At 41.2% G+C, this 20,729-nt stretch overlaps 1 protein-coding gene across 2 annotated transcripts in view; it reads right to left on the minus strand.

The window, feature by feature from the left end:
* Positions 1-305: 305 nt before the first annotated feature.
* LOC106851633 (contactin-6) overlaps positions 306-20,729 on the minus strand; it is a 126,527-nt gene continuing 106,103 nt past the window's right edge. For both annotated transcript variants that reach the window (XM_088171243.1, XM_014873758.2), the window contains exons 12-23: positions 18,709-18,836; positions 16,293-16,468; positions 15,814-15,931; positions 14,883-15,041; positions 14,623-14,772; positions 10,688-10,758; positions 8,344-8,578; positions 7,716-7,831; positions 6,103-6,289; positions 2,439-2,551; positions 1,553-1,721; positions 306-852 (exon numbers count right to left, since the gene is read on the minus strand). In XM_088171243.1, the coding sequence (XP_088027369.1) occupies positions 719-852; positions 1,553-1,721; positions 2,439-2,551; positions 6,103-6,289; positions 7,716-7,831; positions 8,344-8,578; positions 10,688-10,758; positions 14,623-14,772; positions 14,883-15,041; positions 15,814-15,931; positions 16,293-16,468; positions 18,709-18,836 (1,756 nt within the window). In that variant the 3' untranslated portion in view covers positions 306-718. The remainder of the gene's footprint in view (positions 853-1,552; positions 1,722-2,438; positions 2,552-6,102; positions 6,290-7,715; positions 7,832-8,343; positions 8,579-10,687; positions 10,759-14,622; positions 14,773-14,882; positions 15,042-15,813; positions 15,932-16,292; positions 16,469-18,708; positions 18,837-20,729) is intronic.

Below are 20,729 nucleotides of genomic sequence, written 5' to 3' on the forward strand. Positions count from 1 at the left end.
CAAAAAAAAAAAAATTCAGTATCTGTGGAAGTCTTGTTGATCAGAACAGTCTTTGCATGGAAAAATCCTTTGAAATGGATTTGAGAATATGTAAAGTATCTGATGGTGTAAAAGGTGCTGCTATTTCAGCTCTGGTTCAAGCCTTGCTGATGCCACCAGACTTTTTTTTTTATTATTTTTTAATGGCATTCACTGGGTTTTGTGTTGGTCCATAGGAGACTCCTTTTATTTAAGTTCCCTTTTTCTGCAGAAAATAGCCCAGGAATGTGTTTTATGACACCTCCTCTAATACAGACAAGTGCAAAAAGTAAACAAATAGCTTTTATTTCATTGAAAGTGTTTTTTTTTTTAACAGGATACATGGAAGAACATGAGATAAATAATATCCACATCACAAGAGTTTTAAATCTCTTCTCCCCTCCCTGGCATCAGCTTGCACAGGTTGACATTCCATTAAATGCTGCTCTAATAACAACTACTTGGAAAAAAACTGAGACCACCCCCGTGTCAATCCCAAATTAGGTTTGGCACCACTCTGTTTAATTAATGCATGTTGATTTATCCCTTCATTTCCAAGCCTATTTTTAAAATTTCATGGAATATCAATACCTAACATTTTCTTCATGACAGAGCACTTCTACCTCCCTCCCCAGTGTTGCTTTTTCTCAGGAATGTTGGTTATGGTGAAGAATTAAGATAAAATCTACACTTTCTATTTTTAAAAGTCCAGGGCAGGGCATTGCTGGAACCAGCAAGGAAAAGGGTTTAGAAGAACAGAACTCAACAACAGGATCCCAGATGTCAATGTTTGGTTTATCCTTTGGGATAATTTCATTGCTCCAGAGCTTAAACCTGTGAAAATATAAACAGACAGAGGTAAATCTGTGCAAAAAAATAGTTTTATCTTTGCATCTTAGCTTAACAGCAATCTCAGTTCTGTTTTCAAGGCGAAACATATCCACAAATGTTATTTCTATTTTTTTGTTTATTAAGTTGTAGTGGTCATTTCTTGGAGTAGGGTTTTGGATCAACATCCCACCTTTCCTGTGAGTATCTTCTTTAAGAGGGTTTGGACTATTTTGTTGCAAAACAAACTGTGATATATAAACATAAAAATGCTCCCTTTTCCATGAATAATAAGTTATTCATGAGAGCAGAGCAGCCCCCTGGGCCACCCCAGCCCAGCCATGGGACAGGGCTGAGATCTCTGTCCCAGCAGCAGCTCCAGGGCACATTTAGGGTCACATTAAATGTGAGAACTTTGACTTTCCCAAGAAATCTTATTCCTGTGTCCTTCCCTGAGCTCTGCACGCCAGGGCAGTGGAGACCTGCACTAAAAATGAAGTGTGGAGCAAAAAACTTTCTCCTCTAATGAATGTGAGAGTACCAGAGACAAAATTTATCAGAGCCAGCACCAAAAAGCACCGGGAGGGAGGGAGGGAGGACACCTATGGCAAGGGAAAAGCTGGGAATCTGTTGTGCTTAGAGGCACAGATTTCTTCTTATGCAACAGCATTCAGAGGGGAGGGAAAAAAAAAAATCTCTCACTTACTGGATATTTTTGGAATCCTAATTTCCTCACTGCTGCTGCCATCGCCACCATCACTGACGGTTCTTATCTCGATGAGATAATCTTCTTCAAACGGGACCAGAAGTTCAGCTGAAGTGTTGTTTGTCTCCAGGATATGGGCTTTGCTGTGCCTGTTCTGTCTGTACAGAATCTAAGGGGTTGGAAAACAACAGGGATTTCATTTCGTTTTAAGTTGTAATGGATTTTTTTTGGGGGGGAGGACAGAGAGATTTTTCCAAAAGTCTCAAAGTTTTCAGAGCACTGTCAGCATCCTGCAGGGTGTTAAAATCAATTTAAAATAGGGGAATAAATGATGCAGGATTTTAGGGTAGGTACCACAGCAGGTGGTTTCCTAGAACCCGAGGAAAATCAAAGAATTGTGCACTGCAATCAAACTTTAAAATAAATTTTTATTTCCTTTAAAAGTAGATTTATGGGAGAGGTTTTTGGTTCATTCACATAGATCTTTGTGTGACTATCCTTCAGTCTCTTTTTTAAAGGTACATTTATGAACTGCCTGAGAGTGAGAATGTTTTAAATGTGGCTTATGACTGCCTTTAATGCTTAAAAGATTGTTCTCTATTTCTTATATATTTGTGAAACTCCTTCCCTGGAAATGTGAAAACAAGAAACTTTAGGTAAGTAAGATTACAAGGGGACAAGAGAAATACAGGACTGGGGACAGAAAATCCCTCTGTTGGGATAAAGAAGTCCTACTCTGAATGAATATTTGTATAAACATCAGGCAACCATCCCAAAAAATCCAGAAAATTCAGTGTTCCAGGTAATGATCACTCACTTTCCACCAAACATCTGAACCTGTATTGTAACCAAAAATTCTGATTAATGAATTAAAGAAATCACTTACTTTGTAGCCCAGCACCTCAGACTCATTCTCCATTGTTTTCACATGCTCCCAGTTCAGGCAGATTTTGGAATTTGTCAGCTTCCAGGCGATGTTTGCTGGAGGTTGACTTGGTGCTTTAAAAAAAGAAAAAAAAAATTATAATAACGAGATAAACTGAATATTAATTTTGATGGTGTAGCTGAGTGAGCTGCTGATATGGGAGTAGCAAATGCTTGGGTGATTCAAAACCAAAAAAGCAAAAAAAAAACCCAAACATTTTCCAGTCCATCATTGCTCTGGTATTAGTCAGAATAAAGATCTATTCATAGCACAGAACCTCTTACTGTGAGACTTCATTTGCAAAATTAGGCACAGCCTGACACTGTCTGACAGTTCAAGTTATATTTGAGAGATTTTGTGGAAGAGAAATGTTGTTCCTCTCTGTATTTCCATGTCCTAGAGGATGTTTTGCTGTCTGGATCTCAGAAAAAGCTAAAACTGAGAGCAAACTACAGAAGCCAAGATTTCCATCAGCCAGGACAGGTTACAAAGAGCTGCACATGAAAGTCTCCATGTGATCCACCATGAAACATTGCAGGATTTTAGAAATTCTCAGCACAATAGGCTGAGAGCAGCTTTCTCAAAGGCTTTTTTTATGCCTAAGTGTGAGGACTTTGAAAATTTGCCTACAAGTGAGTGGAACTAAATCCCATGTGAACATGTGAGGGTGGAGCTGTGCCTCTGAACTGGAGCTGGGATTCAGGCTGGGATCCTCTCCTGCTCCATGGCACATCCCCCAGGAAAGAGGCATTGGAACAGAGGCAAAAACGAGGAGAGATTTGGAGGAAAACATTCCAGCCTTGATTTTGAATTGTTTAAATCTGGGATCCTTCTCTTCCCAGCTGCGTGCTGGTGATTGATGGATGTCACTTGGAAGGAACAGTTGATTTGGTGACAATTTCTTTCATTCCCCACAGAGATAAAACAAATTGATGGGCCCTGATGTTTCATATCTGTCTGCCTCATGACTTTGGAGAAGTTTAATCCATCCCTGTGGTAGGGAATGAGGTGTGGGTGGAGCCCCCAGGTGAATATCCAGGGATGTCCTTCCATCAGCCACGCTGCCAGTGTTGGGAAAGATTCATTTCATTATGGAACATTTATCTACTCTCACATATATCAAACTGCAGATTTACTTAAATATGGCTTGAAAGCTCTTTGTTGCTTTCAGGAAACATTTTATATAAGGAATTGGATAACAAAATAGTCACAAGAGGCAAAGGATGTCAAATACTTCATTGGCTGTGCACTCTGAAGAGGTTTGAAATCACTCAGAAATGGATGAATTATGGCCTTGTCCAAAGCTTTTTGACATAGAGACTTAAAGCCATCTTAATTCATGATCTTGGGACTGAAAAAACACCACAGGAGGATTTGCAAAACAAAATTATCTGGGGTTTTTTTTCAGCCAGAAACTAGAATAAGTGGTAAGAGCACTTTCCCAAATCCACAGGAATATCTACAAGTAAAACCAAGCAGTTCCAGGCCTAAGATTGGCAGATTATTTCCTCAATTAATTTCTTGTAATCGATGCACTCAAGAATAATAGAAATCCCAAATTTCTGCTGAATTTTATTGAGGTGCTGATGTTATTGTCATGGTTTAGGTAACACTTGGCTTTGTTGCTGTACTGAGCTGAGGTTCAGCCATGCAAGTATTATCTAATACCTATATGTAATATTGATATATTCTGTGTGTATGTGTGTCTATTTGTAAGGGAAAAAGAAGGGGAAGATGAAAAAATATAAGGAAGAGGAAGAGGGAAAAGGAAAAGGAAAAAGAAAAGGAAAAGGAAAAGGAAAAGGAAAAGGAAAAGGAAAAGGAAAAGGAAAAGGAAAAGGAAAAGGAAAAGGAAAAGGAAAAGGAAAAGGAAAAGGAAAAGGAGGGAGAAGGGGAAGAGGAAGGGGAAGAAGAAGAGGAAGAAGGGGAAAAGGAAGAGGAATTTCTGAAATCCATGCCATATCATTAAAGAACCAGAAGAGAACATCTCCTCATGGAGCCATGTCCATGGTTTGAGGATATCAATTCACCTCCCTAAGTAGTTTTAACTGAACCCAGGATGTCACCTTAGCCCTTACATCGATCTCAGAGAGGAACACTTCAATCAGAATTGCACCTCTTTGGCAGCAGGATCATTTCAGCTTTGCTGAGTCCCTGCAATAATGGGATGAGCAGAAGGCTGCAGGAATCCTGGATGCTGAGCAGCAAGACAGAGTTATTACTTTGGAGCTCCATCTCCTGCTCCAGATGCACATTGTTTATATTCTCTTGACATATTGTCTCTTCTCTTATTGCAAGAGCTTGCATCTTCCACAGACAGAGCTTGAAATTTTAATCTATATATTTAAATATTAAAAAGGTTATTTTGACTTTAATTTTTAAATGAGCCATTAGCACAATCCTGAATTTGACAGAAGATAAAGTAGATGTAAAACAAAAGCAAATTTATTCCTTCTGTGTTTTGTCATTTGACTGCCATGTCTTTAACTTGTCTTTCATAGAGATGCACATAGGAATAGAGGGAAGAATTCCCAGAGATGAATCTATTTTCCATTGAAAAATGGAAATCTGTGGAATCACAGAATGGTTTGGGTTGGAATAGCATTAAATTTAATTTCATTCAACCCCCTGCCATGGTCACAGACATCTTCCACCATCCCAGGTTTCTCCAAGCCTTTTCCAACCTGGTCTTGGACACTTCCAGGGATGGGTCCTGTTTGAGCCCTTCAGAAATATCTTCTCTAGCTTTAGTTTTGATTGTTTTATTTACAATAAATATTGGGTTTGTGGCAATTAAAAATCAATTAACTCATTCTACAAGTTGTTCCTATCTTGCACTTGGAATAATTGCATGGAAGACCATATAGAAAAGAGAGAAACTGGTGAAAATCAGAAATATTTCCCTTTTATGCTAAAGGGCAGTTCAATAATTTACTGGGAAAATAGAGTCTGAGGAAAACAAAACAGCAGAGTGCTTCACTTTTAGTATTAAGTAATAATAATAATAATAAAGACTAAATAGCATTTATATTTATGTATCCCTTATGCTGCCCTCTGCAGTGCAAAGTTCAGAGGTCTCAAAACCCCTCTGTATTTGGTGCATTCAGAGTTTCCTTTAAAACCCCCAAACCAACACAGCCTCACCCCAGAACCTCTTGTTTGACCTGTGGGACATCCTTCCTTTATTGACTCTGAAATCCCCTGCAAGCAAGGGGGCTGCTATTCCAAGGAAAACAGAAATCCTTCCTCGTGGGCTCTGATTTAGGACAAGAGGAAGTTTCTCAGTCACAGATTTTGTTGTCTGATTTATGAAGGAATTTGAGATGTAGGGTTTGTTTGGGGGTTTTTTTTGTGTGTTTTTTTTTTGTTTGTTTGTTTGTTTTTGGTGTTTTTTTTGTTGTTGTTTGTTTCTTTGGGGTTTTTTTGTTTTTTTGTGGGTTTTTTGGTTGTATTTTTTTGTTTGATTGTTTGTTTTTTGTTTATTTGGGTTTTTTGGGGGTTTTTTTGTGGTTTTTTTTGGTTTTTTTCTATTGAAGCATTTGGCAGCGAGGTGTCACAGTGAGCTGGAATGAGCCTGTCCCAGCTGGGATTTTGGGACACTTGCTGTACCAAAGTCAATACTCACGGGATTTTTTGGTGGTGACATTCACTGGGGCGCTGGAGGGCCCTGTCCCCGCAGTGTTGTAGGCTCGGACTGCTGCAAAATACACCGTGTTGGCTCTGAGCCCCGTGATGTTCTTGGCTGTCACATTCCCACTGACTCTGACCTTCCCAGCTGGGCTTTCCTTGGGATCGTCTATCCAATATAAAACCTAAAAAAAACGAGAACAAAGAACAGGCAATTCATTGTGTCCCAGGATTTGGAGGCTTGGCTGGGGAGCAGGCATGCTGACAAGGAAGATTTCGAGGAATACAGGATTTATTTTTTTTTTTTGTACTCCCATCTAGCAGGATGTAAACCCAGGCATGAATATTTATAGAGAAGCAATAACATTTCAGAGACTGAATCCCAATTAAGGAACAAAATGAAATCCTTAAATTTACAGATGTCCAGAAGGAAATCTTTGATAAGTTAAGGAATGATAAAAGCTTTGTTAGTTTTATGGTTGAACACAATGAAAGAAAACCTTAAGAGATACATTTTTTTCAACCATCTAAAAGGTTTTTAATTATTTTTTATCCTGGCTCTAGTTTTGATTCAGTGACACCTATTTAGACCTGCTAATTTTTTTCAGTGAGTAATTGATTTAGGAAGGTTTGTGGACTGTACATGTACATGTACATTACCTCCATTTGTACAGTGCAATGATAGGACAGGATTTAAAGTGTTTTTGACTTGTTTTCCTCTTATCTACAAGTTAAAAAAAAATATAAAAAAAAGAAGAAAAAAGAAATCGCTTCACTGTGCAAGTAAAATGATCAGGAATCATATCTGACATTACTTAATCCTAAAATCACAGAATCGTTTAGGGTTGGAAAATCTCTTTAAGTCCAACCATTAACTCAGCAATGCCAAGGCCAGCACTAAACCACGTCCCCAAGTGCCACATCCACACAGCTTTTAAATCCCTGCAGGGATGGGGACTCCACCACTGCCCTCTTCAAATGTTTGAGTTCATGGTTAGACCTGATGGTCTTAAAGGTCTTTTCCAGCCCAAATGATTTTATGATTCTAAGGGGAGGGAGAAGTCAAATGCCTTTCAATGCATCACAAGCTCGGGGTAGTGCTGGAGGACATTTATCCTGCCCTGTTCTGTCAGCAGTGCCACGTGTGCCTTGTCCAAAAATCTGAGCACAAAAATTCTGGGAAAGAACTGCAGTTCTGGGCTGTAAATCCTCCAGGTTACCTCGGGTGGGTTGCTGCTAATGAGAGCCACGGGAAGAGCTCCAGGCTCTGCTGCCTTGGAAGCAGCAGTTGGTTGATTGGGAGGAGGAACCAGATGGCCAAAAGGATTCTGGATGGGAAAGGGACATCTTCAAGGTGTCAGAGCCCTTCACCTTGTAGCCCAGTCCCTCACCTCATAGCCCAGTCCCTCACCTCATAGCCCAGTTCCTCATCTCATAGCCCAGTTCCTCATCTCATAGCCCAGCCTCTCACCTCGTAGCCCAGTCTCTCACTCTGTAGCCCAGTCCCTCACCCTGTAGCCCAGCCCCTCACTCTGTAGCCCAATCTCTCACCCTGTAGCCCAGTCTCTCACCTCGTAGCCCAGCCCCTCACCCTGTAGCCCAGTCCCTCACCTCGTAGCCCAGCACCCTGCCCGTGTGCCGGTTCCAGGGGATGGGCAGCCAGGACACTTCCACGGCCGCGGCCGACACGCTGAGCGCCGAGGCTCCCGCCGGGGCCATCTGTGGCTCTGGGACAGGGAAACAAACACAGTGCTGGGACATGGTGTGGGCACGGGGACAGTGCAAGGGGAGGAGAGGCTGGGGGAGCAGCAGGAAGAGCCCCTGGTGTAACCCATGAGCTTTACTCCCCACCTATGGTGGAATGCCAGCAAAACCTTCTTTGCAAAATCGGTCACTCCCCATCCGCTGGAGCAGATTTTTGGAAACTGGCTGCACTGAGTGGTCTGAGGAGCCAAACCCTCTGAGATCAACACCTTTGAGTGCCTCCCAGTTTTCCCAACACACTCAGCAGGAGCACCCTGAGGACAAAGTAGTTGAAACCAGCCCTCTAGAGAATCACTCTGGAAGCTTGCCCCTTGCTATTTTTACTTCAGTTTCCCATCTCCTGCCTCATGCCTCTTATAAATATCCAACGAGCAGGTTTGAGCAGGGTCCTTAATAGCCCTGAGAGGTCTGCCTGATCATATCAGTCACCTCTTGCTGCCACACACCCATTACTACTTCGAGTAACTTGTGTTACCATCCTCTCCTGAGTAGATGATGGAAATGGAGCTCAGGGTCCCTTCTCCTTCGTTGTTGTAGACACCAACTTTGACCTCGAAAGGAGAGAGGGGTGTGATGCTCTCATTCCTATAAACATATTTGCTGGATTCCACCGAGGCCACCACAGCTTTGGTCCAGGTTGTAGAGCCCAGGGGACGGAACATGACGACGTAGCCAAAACCTTCCCCGTTCTGGAGTTCCTCTGACACCGGCTGTGGTGACAAGGCAGTCAATAAAGGTTTGCATGTATCCACAGTTTTAATTGAATCTTCATTCCCTGACTCTATTTTAGTGGTATTGATTTAGTTGGCTGTGCCTTGGAGAAGATAATAATGTTTGCCCCATCCGTCAATGTAATATTGAAATAAAAATCAAAATAATAAATCTATCGGGGCAATCAATTTGGAAACAAAAGATCTGATCAGCTCCATTAAACTTGTCTCTTTCAGGCATGAAGTCTGCAAAATTAAAAGCATTTCACTCAGTACAAGTTGTAGCTTGTAGATTTTTGTTTCTCCCCCAAAGGGGCATAGGAATGCTAATTTTAAATAAATGATTTTTAAGGGAAAAAAAATGAGTTGGGAAGGAATAAATGTACACAAAGAAATGTGTGTCAGTTGTATAATTGCCTGCCTCTGAGTACAGTTCTGATGTATTTTTTTCAGCAAGGAGAAAGCCTCAAGTGCATGAACATATTCTTATTTAAGTTCTCAGAACAGAAATGTTCCTGCAAGTCAACATGGCAAAATTAATGTTTCTATTAATAAAATCTCATGTCAAGATACGTATGAAAGGCTCAAACTGAAAAGGCAATTACAGCAACACCGTGTCCAGCATGAAGTTTAGTTTTTCATGGGATAAAAATACTTCCACATTCTCAAAGCAAGAGGACGTTTATGAAACAAAAACAGGATTAAATGGAGAAAGAAAGTGCTTTTTTCAGTAAAACTGCATTTATTCAGAGGCTTGCATCAAAGGAAAGAGCATGGAAAAGCAGACATGGAAATGGAAAAAGGACAAAAAAAGGGTCAGGACCTGAGTCCTGGCTTCAACCTCTTCTCCTGCAAACTCTTGGGAGCACAGTGTGAGATAATAGGGGAAAATCTGGAAGCACTTCAGAAGATTTCAGGGCACTCATGTTATTTTTATCATAAAATCCTTCTAATTCTAATCATTAAGATAATAAGCCTGGCATTTAGAACACTTGTCTTTCCTTCAGTGCTTAATAAACACCCAATATTCCCCTTTCCATCTCTTTTCCAGTCCTGAGAGAGGTAAATGTAAGAGATGATGGCTCACTGGGGATTTAGAGGAGTTCAAGCTACTTTCTAGAGCATTTAATTTGTTTTTGAGGCTTCTGTGACCTCAGATTTAATCAAGACATTTAGTGAGTTCATCACAGAAAGCCACAGAGTCGTGTTCAGTGTTGTTAGCTGGCCATAATTAGGATTTCTTCTGATTGTTTTTTGGGATGCACTATGGAGTCCAACAGGATAATTTGATTGAGATCTCTCAGGTTGTTTTCGATTTTCATGTTCTTCTGCTCCCAATGAAACAAAAGAGTGAAAGGTGCAGATGGAGGAGAACTTAGTTCAGGGAAAGTGGAATTTCACTGTTTGTAGCACGGGGAGGGAAAAACATCAACGGGGTTATTTATCTAGTGGAGATTTTTTTTTTAATTTATTTGGATCTGATTTTTCACTTTTTGACCAAGCAGTTGCCCCATCACTTCCCAGAGGCTGCCTGCCTTCATCCCAGTGTCTGTGGGAAGCTGCTGGGAGGCTGGAAATGAGGCTCCTTCCCACAGCACTCACTTTTTACTCTCTGAAATGACCTGCACTCACCCTTTGCAACTTGTCTTGGCATTAACTGCTCTGAAAATGTGTATCCTCTGCTCTTGCTGGAGTGCTGGAGAATTAAAGGGCTCATCTCCTTTAACGCATAATAGGATATGTCTTGTCAGCACAGTGTTCCAGAATGGAAAACATGTAAACAAAAGTAGGAAAAATGTAAATGCAGAAAATGGCCAAGCAGATTAGTGTGTTAAGCACCTCCTGTACAATGGAGATAAGAGGGTTATGCAGACTTCTAAACGTCTTTACAACACGCCTCTTCAACTGTTTATTTTTATAAATTGTTCCCTATAACACAGAAAACTTGCTGTATATCTTACAGGCTGTTTGCTCTCCACATCCAGGCTGAAATCCAGGCTCCACCAAAGCTGGTGACCAAAAGCCTTTGGATTTCAGCAGGGCTGTGATTTCAGCCAGGGGTTCATCCCTGTTAGACCTCAATTAGAGGTTAATTGAGCTGAGAATTACCTCCCAGGTGATGACCAGCTCGGAGCGGCTCCCTCCTCCTCCGCTGATGTTCGTGGGTGCCACCACAGGAACTGCAGGAGAAAAGGTGTTGGTGTTTGCAGCTGCTTCCCCAAGGCTCAGTTCTGGGGCCTCTTTAATGCCTGTAGGGCTGATCTGGGATTGAGGGCACCCTCAGGAGCTCACAGATGGCACCCACTGGGGTGGGAGTGTGCATCTGCTGGAGGGCTCTGCAGAGGGATCTGGGCAGGCTGGGTGCATGGGCTGAGGATCAACAAGGTGAAGTGCAAGGTCCTGCTCTTGGGTCACAACAGCCCCATGGAGCACTCCAGGATGGGGGAAGAGTGGCTGGGAGGTGGCCCAGCACAGAAGGACCTGGGGGTGCTGGTGACAGCAGCTGAAGACGAGGCCAGGTGTGCCCAGGTGGGCAAGAAGGACAAGGTCACCTGGCCTGGATCAGCAATAGCCACAGGACCATGGCAGGGACTGTCCCTCTGCACTGGGCACTGCTGAGGCCACACCTCGTGTGCTGTGTCCAGCTCTGGACAAAGCTGTGATCAGCCAAAGATTGGACTCAAAGGTCCTGGAGGCCTTTCCAAGTGGGTGAGCAGAGCATTTCCTACCTCACCTGCAGCCATCCCACCTCTCAGCAGGTGGAACAGGGATTACATTGCACAGCAGCCTATTTGAAATGAGCTCAAATGATGTTTACACGTTTTCTAAGGCTGAAGCCATAGATGCATTTGATACATGAGTACCCTGGTTCAAAAAATTAATTAAAGAACTAGGAGCATCAAGTATCTGACATTATTATGCCTCATCAACTAATTGGCAAAATGATGTTCCATTCAGACTGTAGCTGCAACACTACTGATTTACTAATTATGCATTTGTTCAGTAAACGTGTTGTTGGAGCAATATATTAATTTTTTTAATTGGTTGTATGTTTTTCTTAGCAAATTCAAAACTCACAGTTTGCTTTTCTCCTTCTCCCAAGACTGTAAGTGTCCAAAAGTTGGTTGATTAGAGTTTGGATTTCTCCAGCATTCCACAGGTGTGTGGCACCAGAGGTAGAGGACTGAGATCAGGGAACTTTGTTCAGGCTGAAGGGGCTCATGATAGAGAGGCAAAGAAAATACCAGCATTTCCTGCCTCTTGCTTTACATTTCTTCTTTAAGGTGCCTTCCAACCCAAACCATTCTGTGGTTCTATGATATCATCTTCTTTTTCAGCTGCTGGAGAAGTATAAGAGAAGAGGATATCCCTGGGATGGGCAGAGACAGGAACCCTCTACAGGACATTTGGTGGTGCCACCTCCAAACTCTGTCTTCAGAAATTTCAAGATTTTTTTTGTCATTGTCTTTATTCAGATCTCACTGTCTGAAAAGCTGATATGTAGGGTGAGAAATGGGTGGGATATTTACATATCAGAAGCTTTTTTTTCAGAGATTTTTGGGCAAGTTTGGCCCTATCTGCTTGTCCTTCCCCTTGACAAATGCATTAACTCAGCTCCAGGGGTGCCAATAAAAGCAGCAGTGCTTAGAGTTCACAGAAACTGATGTCACCCCATTATCATTTCCAGATTCTAGTTCACATATAAATATTTATCTGATTTCATCCTTTAGAAATGGGAGGAATTTCAGGATAATTTTGCTGTGCAGCCTTAAGAGGCAAACAGCCTGGGCTCTTCTGGAGGTTTTTCACATTTTTGTCACCCACAATCAATGTCTTTGGGCACATCAGAGGCAAATGATCTCAGACTGACAGAAACTGCATGGAAACCACAAAACAAACTTTCAAGCCTGGTGTTTCAGTGTTTCATGAACCAAGTGATGCTCAATTAGCTGATGTGTTAAATGTGTTTGGTACTCACTACATTTGCATGGGGAAAATTTTGTGCTGTGGCTCAGCAGAGCCTCAACTGGGTCAGAGTTGAGAAACAGATGAAAATTTACAGCTGAGTGCACCAACAGAGGCTCAATTAATTCTCAGCTCCATTTTAATGAAATGAACAGTGGCTCATTTGCATCCACAAATCTACTAATGCTCAGATTTCAGCTGGCAAAATAGTTATTACAACTGCAGAGCTCAAATTCATCCTTTCCTGGCCAGGTGTTTGCTGTCCACACTGCCCTGCTGATTACAGTTTCTTATTATGGTTTAAAAAATAGGATAAGTTGTTATTTTCCCACTGTTCTGTAATGTTTTGAGAAAAGAATTTACAGCAGTGAAGGAGTTAAGCAGCTAAAACCTGAAGTGAGTCTTTCTGCCTCTTTTGTTAAACTTCAGACAGAGCTGCACTGTAAGGAAATAATCTTCCCTGTGTTATTGCCATGATAAATAACAATAATTTTATTGTTTCTTTCTCCTCGTCGCCCCAGTCTTGTGAATCCCTCTAATAAATAAATAAATAAAAGTTTTAAAAGATGAAAGCTTTCACTGCCTGTCTGGTTTTGAATATCCCACTTTGCAAAGCCCCACGGTGGTAACAGCAACAAAAACCTTCTCAAGATTAATTCAGTCTTTGTGATCAATCATGTAATGGAAAATATTTTTTTGAGATACTCTGCTGGGAAATTTTAAAAATCTGTCCTCCTCTGGAAGGTGCTGGAGATTGGAACTAGATGGTCTTTAAGGTCCCTACCAATCCAAACCATTCTGGAATTTTATTCCCAGAAACAAATGGATTCCACATTCTAAAAGAAGTGTGTTTTTTTTTTTCTGTATAATGTGCAATACTGTATTTTGAATTCTGTCCTGAAATGCAGCTTGCCAAACTTCAGAGCTTGGCAAATGAGATAAACAGAGAAGACAAAGTGGACTGTAAAAGCTGCTTCCATTTTACTGCTTTCCATCCTATAAACACTGATTTTATAGGTGGGAGAGAGCTGATAAGCAGGGGGCTGGGAGGAACATAAAACAAACCAAAGGTCTGGGCTGCAAATAAATTGTACCAAACTGAGCAGGTCAAAGGACTGACAGTGTTGGTCACCCAAGAATGAGGCAGCTTCCCGTGAGGTCCCAAGTCCCAGAAGATAAATGAGTAAAGCTCAGACAGACAGACAGAAAGGATTCCACTCTGGAGTCAGTAGAAGCTGCTGGTCTCACTGGGCTTTGGATGCTGCCATTTATTTCCTCCAATATCCAAAGGTAAAATTATCCTGTTCCTCCTGATGCTCAGATATCAAACACCTCTGCAGCCAAGGGGTGTTCAGAGAGCAGAGTTATCATTTCATGAGCAGGGTAAAAACTTGGATTTAACTGGGAGAACAACAATTATTCTCTCCAGCTGCTTGAGTGAAAGGTTGGTTGGGACACACCAAAGGGAGGAACATGGGTTAAACTCCAGCTTTTATCATGGAATGCCAGAACGGTTTGGGTTGGAAGGTGTAGCCGTGGAAAGGGGTTTTAACCCTTTAAGTGAGGCAGAAATAAGATGCACAGCTCCATGGTCTCTTTCATGACAGGAAGAAAGAGCCAAGTTTATTCACAAACACACTTGGTTTTATAGCAGGACTGCAACTCCCAGAGTAGAGAAAAGGAGATTGGTTCAGAGAGAAGACACCCCATTGCCAGGGCCTGGGCACACACCACAACAGGGGTTCTATCTTGTTATTAATTCCTTTTTATTTTGACCAAATTATCACCCTGGGAGAAATTCTCCCTGGCCTTGAGCTGGAGCAGCTCATGGGCTGGGAACAGAGCTGAGAAGCTCCAGCCTGGAATATTTTCCAGGCTGTAATTTTCTTCCTTTCTCAATACGTGTCCCACAGGAAGGGACCTTAAAGCCCATGGGCAGGGACACCTTGCAGTGTCCTGGGGTGCTCCAAGCCCCATCCAGTCACGCCTTCTTGTGGAACTGTAGCAATGAGTGGCTCTGCTGCAGTGAAATTCCCACAGAGAGAGCTGGGAAAGGCAGTCAGAAAGCAGAGCCTTACCTGCTGCTCTGGTTCTCAGCAGAGCCGAGGGGCTGCTCGGCTCCCCGATCCCAACGCTGTTGCTGGCAACCACCCGGAACTCGTACTCAACCCAGGGGCTCAAATCCACCACGGTGGCCTTGTGAGTCCTGCCATTAATCACCTCGGGAGCTGAAGGCAAACATGACACCAACAATGGATTTTTTTTGAGGCAATTGATGGCACTACAAAATAAAAAAAAAAAAAAAAAAAAATCCAAGGGCGAGTCTCGAATTGCTCACCTGTGGCCACCGCCTGCCATCCCACCGAGAAGGGAGTCCTGGTCTGGACACTGTAGATCTGCACTGGGCTGTTGTTATCCACTCCAGGCTTCCAGGACAGCCCAGCAGTCGTGCTAGAAACATGTTCAACTTTAACATCTTCTGGTGGACCTGGGGGGCCTGACACGATCAGCATTTTAAGAGGAAGGTATTGGGAAGAGAAGATTCACCGCTGGAATGGGTTGGGCAACTCTCACTTTCTCGAGTCAGAGGAATTATTCATGAAGCTGCGGTGTCATAAAAGATGCACAACCCCTAAATGATGGCTTCATGCCTGGATTACATTTTTATGAGTCAGGAAAATTAATGTCTTGATGTCGCTAACATGAAAACTACAAACAAAGGAATGATTTCTTTTTTTTTGTGTCTTTTGTTGAACCGTTGAACATTCTGAGAATTCCTACTGAATTCAATCAAAACTGAGCTTCAGAAAGAATGCAGGATGGTGCACTACACAGATTTCTGATTTCTCTTAGGGTTTACAGATCTGCTCCCATTACATCATTTCCTCACTGCTGGCAGTAAAAGATGAGTTAGAAAATATGATTTCATATTATCTCCAAATAGAGGAAGGGAATGAGGCCTTTTGATTTTCCCAGCCTGCACAGTGACCCAGAGATTCCTGAAGGAAATAACAACACTGCTGAGATTAGAGGATTTCCCTCTGATCTGTGTGGCCCAAAATTTTTGCCAAAGAGACCAGGGAGAACTGTAAAGGTTCCCTTGGGTTGGCTGAACACCAGGATCATGCTGGGCACAATTTTGGGGCCAAGAGTAAAAGAAAGAAAACATTTCACTATTGAGATGTGGATTTGACATCCTAGGAATAATTTAAACAACAACTGATGTTAAGAATTCCTAGAAGATTTGTGTGTCTCCCTTGCAGACATACCTCTCACAATTATATCTGCTGTTGCAGATTGACTGTCTAAAGAAGTTTGCACCGTGCACACATATTTCCCAGAATGGTGCAGCTGAATATTTCTTATCATCAAATCCCCAGCAGATTCCTGGAGAGATAAAAAAAAAAAAAATAACAAAACCAAAAAAAACCAAACAACACAAAACTAATCACTCACAACATGCTTTCCATAGTGGGCATTTTTATAAATTGCTCAATATTAATAAAAAATTCAGCTTTTAAATTAAAATATTCATAGCTATCATCAGTTTCTTTCATGGGGACATTTTTATTATGGCTTCACAAATAACTCAAACGCCTTTATGAAATTTAGGGAAGAAAAATAAATGGTTGCAGCCCTTGTAAAGAAACAATGATTTGCCAGACATATAAACAGAATTCTGATAAACATCCGTGTCGTGGAAAGGCTGTGGCAAAGAATTTCATGAAGGGGTTTGGGAGAAACTCACCCTTCCAATCCTTTCGAAGTGATGGATTCCCCTGCTCAGATCAATTCTCTGGCCATTGAATGACCACGAGAAGAGCACGGCCAGGGAGGGGTCGTGGGACACCTGGCATGGCAGCACAATGCTCTCCCCAACTGTTGCATCTGTGTCAGAGGGTGCAATGGTGATGACAGTCCTCTCTGAGGAGACCAAAAAATTACATATTTTTTAATTGAAATGCTTGTATAAATAGCTGTTATTGAGGGAGGTTTGTACCATGCAGGAAATGATTTCAAATTGGCCCAAATGTTCTGTAATAAAGGAAATTTCTGTAATCTAGTGGTGATTTTACACCACTCCTATGGCAGCAGCAGCCCCACGACCACACTGTGTGCCTGAGAGTGAGCAGATGTGAGAGGAACACCCTCAATTAATTTCTATTTATATATATATTTTTATATATTTATGTATATATTTTAGATATATATTTATGTGTTTTTATGTATATATTTTATAGATATATTTATATATTTTTATTTATATTTTTATTTTTATTTTTATTCTTTATATTTATATTTTTCTATTTTTCTATTTTTCTATTTTTATTTTTATTTTTATTTGGAACTCCTAAATTTTATTACTTCATAAAGCCCATAATCAATAGGTATGATTTCAGTCAAAAAAGGTACAGATTTCTCTTAAAAACGTGCCCATGGTGAAACTTGAAGAATTCTCCTGACCAAAAACTGCAGCAAAAGCAAAATTGCTTCTCATCTCCACTTACTTTAAACATCAACATCCTTAATCTAAATTAACGTCAGTGTTACTTTACTCCACAACACCACTCAAGTTACAGCTCCAAAGAAAATCCCAGGCAGGAAAATTATTTATTTGATCATTTTTAACCCATTAGATGGAGACCCAAACTTGCAGCTCTTATGAAGGGAAGTATCAGCTCGCTGAAGGGGAAAAAAATGGGTTTATTTGGCTTCATTTTTGTTGATATGACTGGCAGACAGATTAGAGATAACAACCACTTTGTTGTAAGCAATTCCCTTGAATGAAGCTTTTGTGCATGGAAGTGTTATAAAGTGGTGAGGACTTAGACACACGTAGAAAATGAGAGCAGAATCTTCTCAACAATATTAATATGATCTAAAAATAATGTGAGAGGAGGAGAAGGAAATGTGCATGAGCTGGGTAAGCTCAATGCTTATCACAGCTTAACTCCAGAATTGAAGTGATTCTTAAATCACTGAATTCTGGAAAGGTTTGGGGTTGGAAAGGACCTTAAATCCCACCCAGTGCCACCCCTGCCATGGGGACACCTTCCACTGTCCCAGGCTGCTCCAAGCCACATCCAGCCTGGCCTTGGACACTGCTGTTATCATAACAAATCTCCTTTATTACTGGCCTGAACCTGTTTATCTCCACCAAATAAATATTGAAAACTGTCCTTTTGGGAATTACACCGGGTCTGGGCATGAGGTGTGTTTTTTAGTAGTGATAACGAAAAATAAATTAATTTATTATGATATTCCCATCCTTTTTCACCTCTTGTTGAATCCTCCTCATCCCCACTAATGCAGAATGTTCACTTGGGTTATATTTTTTACTTCTTTTATAGGCTTGTGCTCAAAACTTCCACCTCAAATACTTTTAAAAGCTTCTTAAAAGCTCTTGGTTCTGCTTTATCCATTTATCTTGCTTAGCAACAGCAAATATGCATTATATGGCAAACCCCATTCCAGAGGAGAAAAGAGGGGAGATGTGAGTGCTGGAGGTGTAATAAAGACTTCTCCCACAAAGAATAAACAACTCAATGAGCAGCAATAAACTTAATTTGCACATTAGCTATGCTTTCCCAAGTTCTGACATTTCAGTTGAAAATAATGCTGAAGCAATGAGGCCTATAATTGAACAGCCCAAACTTCTCCAGAGGGGAAACAAAAAACAAATGTTCCCTGCAAACAAGATCATTTTTATACCGTGTTGTTATTCGGGGTTTTAATAAACTTCATAAATGCCAAACGCAATAATTTTTTTTTTTTTTTCATGTTTTAATGGGATTTTCCCGTATTGCCACAATGTATGGGACACGTGAAAGGGAAGGAGCTTCATGAAGTCAGAGCTGCTGGAACCCTGGAGTTTTTGGTGTTTTCATTGCTGGCTGTGCTGCAGCACCATCTCAGGTCACACTTTGAGCTCTATCAGTGCTAATTGCTAATTGCTCTGTCAGAAAGTGAATATTAAAAAGATTTTTGCCAGATGCAAAGTTAAGGAGGAGGTCACGCTGCAGGCTACAGCAACCATTCTGATACTACTGAAAACAAGGATATTAAAAAAAAAAAAAAAAAAGAGTTACAAAATCAGAGAATCTTGGGTAGGAAGGGTCTTTAAAGCTCATCTCACTCCACAAAAGAAGGAAATTCTGAAATACCTTTCACAATCAGGTTCCCTGAGTTTCTGGCAGTTCCAAACTGGTTTGTGGCTACACAGGTGTAAACCCCAGCATCCACCTTGGAGATGTTGGAGATCCTGAGGCTGCCATCCTCCAGGAACAGCACCCTGGGGGAAAACAAACAAAATGGGATCACAGAACCCCAGAATGGCTGGGGCTGGACAAGAATCTTAAAGCTCATCCCACACCCTGCCATGGACAGGGACACCTTTCACCAAACCCCATCCAGCCTGGCCTTGGAAACTTCCAGAGATGGGGAATCCACAGCTTTCCTGGGCAGCAATAGAAAAATAGAAATAAAAAAAAAAGACTTCTGGCAGAGGGATAGTAACAGAAATGCAGTGCCACTTTTAATATTTAAACATTTCCATTATGATTTTTCTCTTCTGCAGCAAGCTGAATATGTTCTAACCAATTTTCACCTCTGCTGCTTATTAATTTCTATATTAGAAATGTTTTATTGGCAAACTGGGGTTGATCCCTCACATTTCCAGGTGACTTTCTTACAGCAAAATCTTCAATCTCAAGAAAAAGTCGAAAGACTCACCTTGCTACTTGTGTTCTATTTTACCACTGCTAGGTATATATATTATATATTTTTTTTTAATTTTATTTTTTACAGATCCCAATGCTCCCAAGCTAAGCTAAGGTTGTGTGTGAGCCCAGCTGCCTGTGGAGCTCTGTCAGGATTATTAAAAGATATTATCAGACTGGCTGAGATGCTCAAATGCCACCTCACAAGCCAAGGAGCCAAATCAAATCCATCACTGTCTCACAGGAACCTCAAACCACCCTGGAGTCCCTGACTTGTTTATATCAGTTTGCAGAGTATTGGGGAAATTGCATTTAATGATAATTTCAGGACCACTTCTGGGTTTTAAGGACAAAATTATCTTTTAAGCTTGTACTTTTTTTTTTTTTTTTTTTTTTCATGTTAATCAGATGCTTTGTGATGTCAGGACAAGGATTGGATATGATTTCCTTGGATAATACATAGAAAATATTGTTCTGTAATATTTGGGGTTTTTTTTCCCCACAGTTCTTCAACATCCACCTCCTGTATCTGGTAAATATGGAACTTGAGTAAATTTTTTTCTGAGTTTAGAAGAAATTTAGGGCATGAAGGTCCTGGAAGTTTCATAAAAATGGGTTCAGGGTCTCTCTGTGCATCTCAGACTAAACTCAGTCCTCAGTAGGCATCAGAGAATCTACACCCAAATGCCACATTTCCTTACACTCAAAAAAATTCAGTGTAAGCCACAACTCCACAGGAAACCAGGCTCCATTCATTCACGGCAGCACTGCATCATTTTTTATATCCCTCATTTAATTGACATTTTACTCTAATACAAGGCTCCTTTCATAAAATAGAAAATATCTAATTCATGCATCACAGCTTGGGTATTTAATATTTATTACTAACAACATAAGATTGGGTGATGTACTGAATTATTAAAGGAAATGAACAATCACAAGAGCAGAAGCTGGAGCTGGCAGTAGCATCAGAACCATTAAACACACACACAAAAAAAACCCATCACAGTGTGTTTCTGTTTCCCATTCTGGCATTTGTACATTTGTAACTGCAAGTGGAACACACATCAGACCATGTTACACCCTCCCAACAGCTCAGCTGGGAAGGAGAGGCAGTAAACTTGGACATCCCCCCTAATTTCATGTGTCCCACACTCCTCTGACCTTTCCCTGCACAAAGATCTGCTCCTGAGCAGGGCAAGGTGGATTTAGGGCTGGGATGAGCTGGGAATGCTTCACTGGGGTGTGCAGCTGAGAGGGGCAGGGATTCAGGCTTGACTGAAAAATCTTTGTTTCCTTGGCAATAATCAGCAGGTACTGCAGCAGCTCTGGGTTTGCCACTCGTGGTACAGTGAGGAAATAAGTTCAGGTTTAATAATCCCCCGTTCTGAACTGGAAGAAGCAAAGTCCCCCCCTCAATACACTGATGTACCAGCTGAATGATATTTTTTGGATAAGAAAGGACT

Source organism: Sturnus vulgaris, chromosome 11 (genome assembly GCF_052056855.1).
Source record: "Sturnus vulgaris isolate bStuVul1 chromosome 11, bStuVul1.hap1, whole genome shotgun sequence".
Lineage (NCBI taxonomy): Eukaryota > Metazoa > Chordata > Aves > Passeriformes > Sturnidae > Sturnus > Sturnus vulgaris.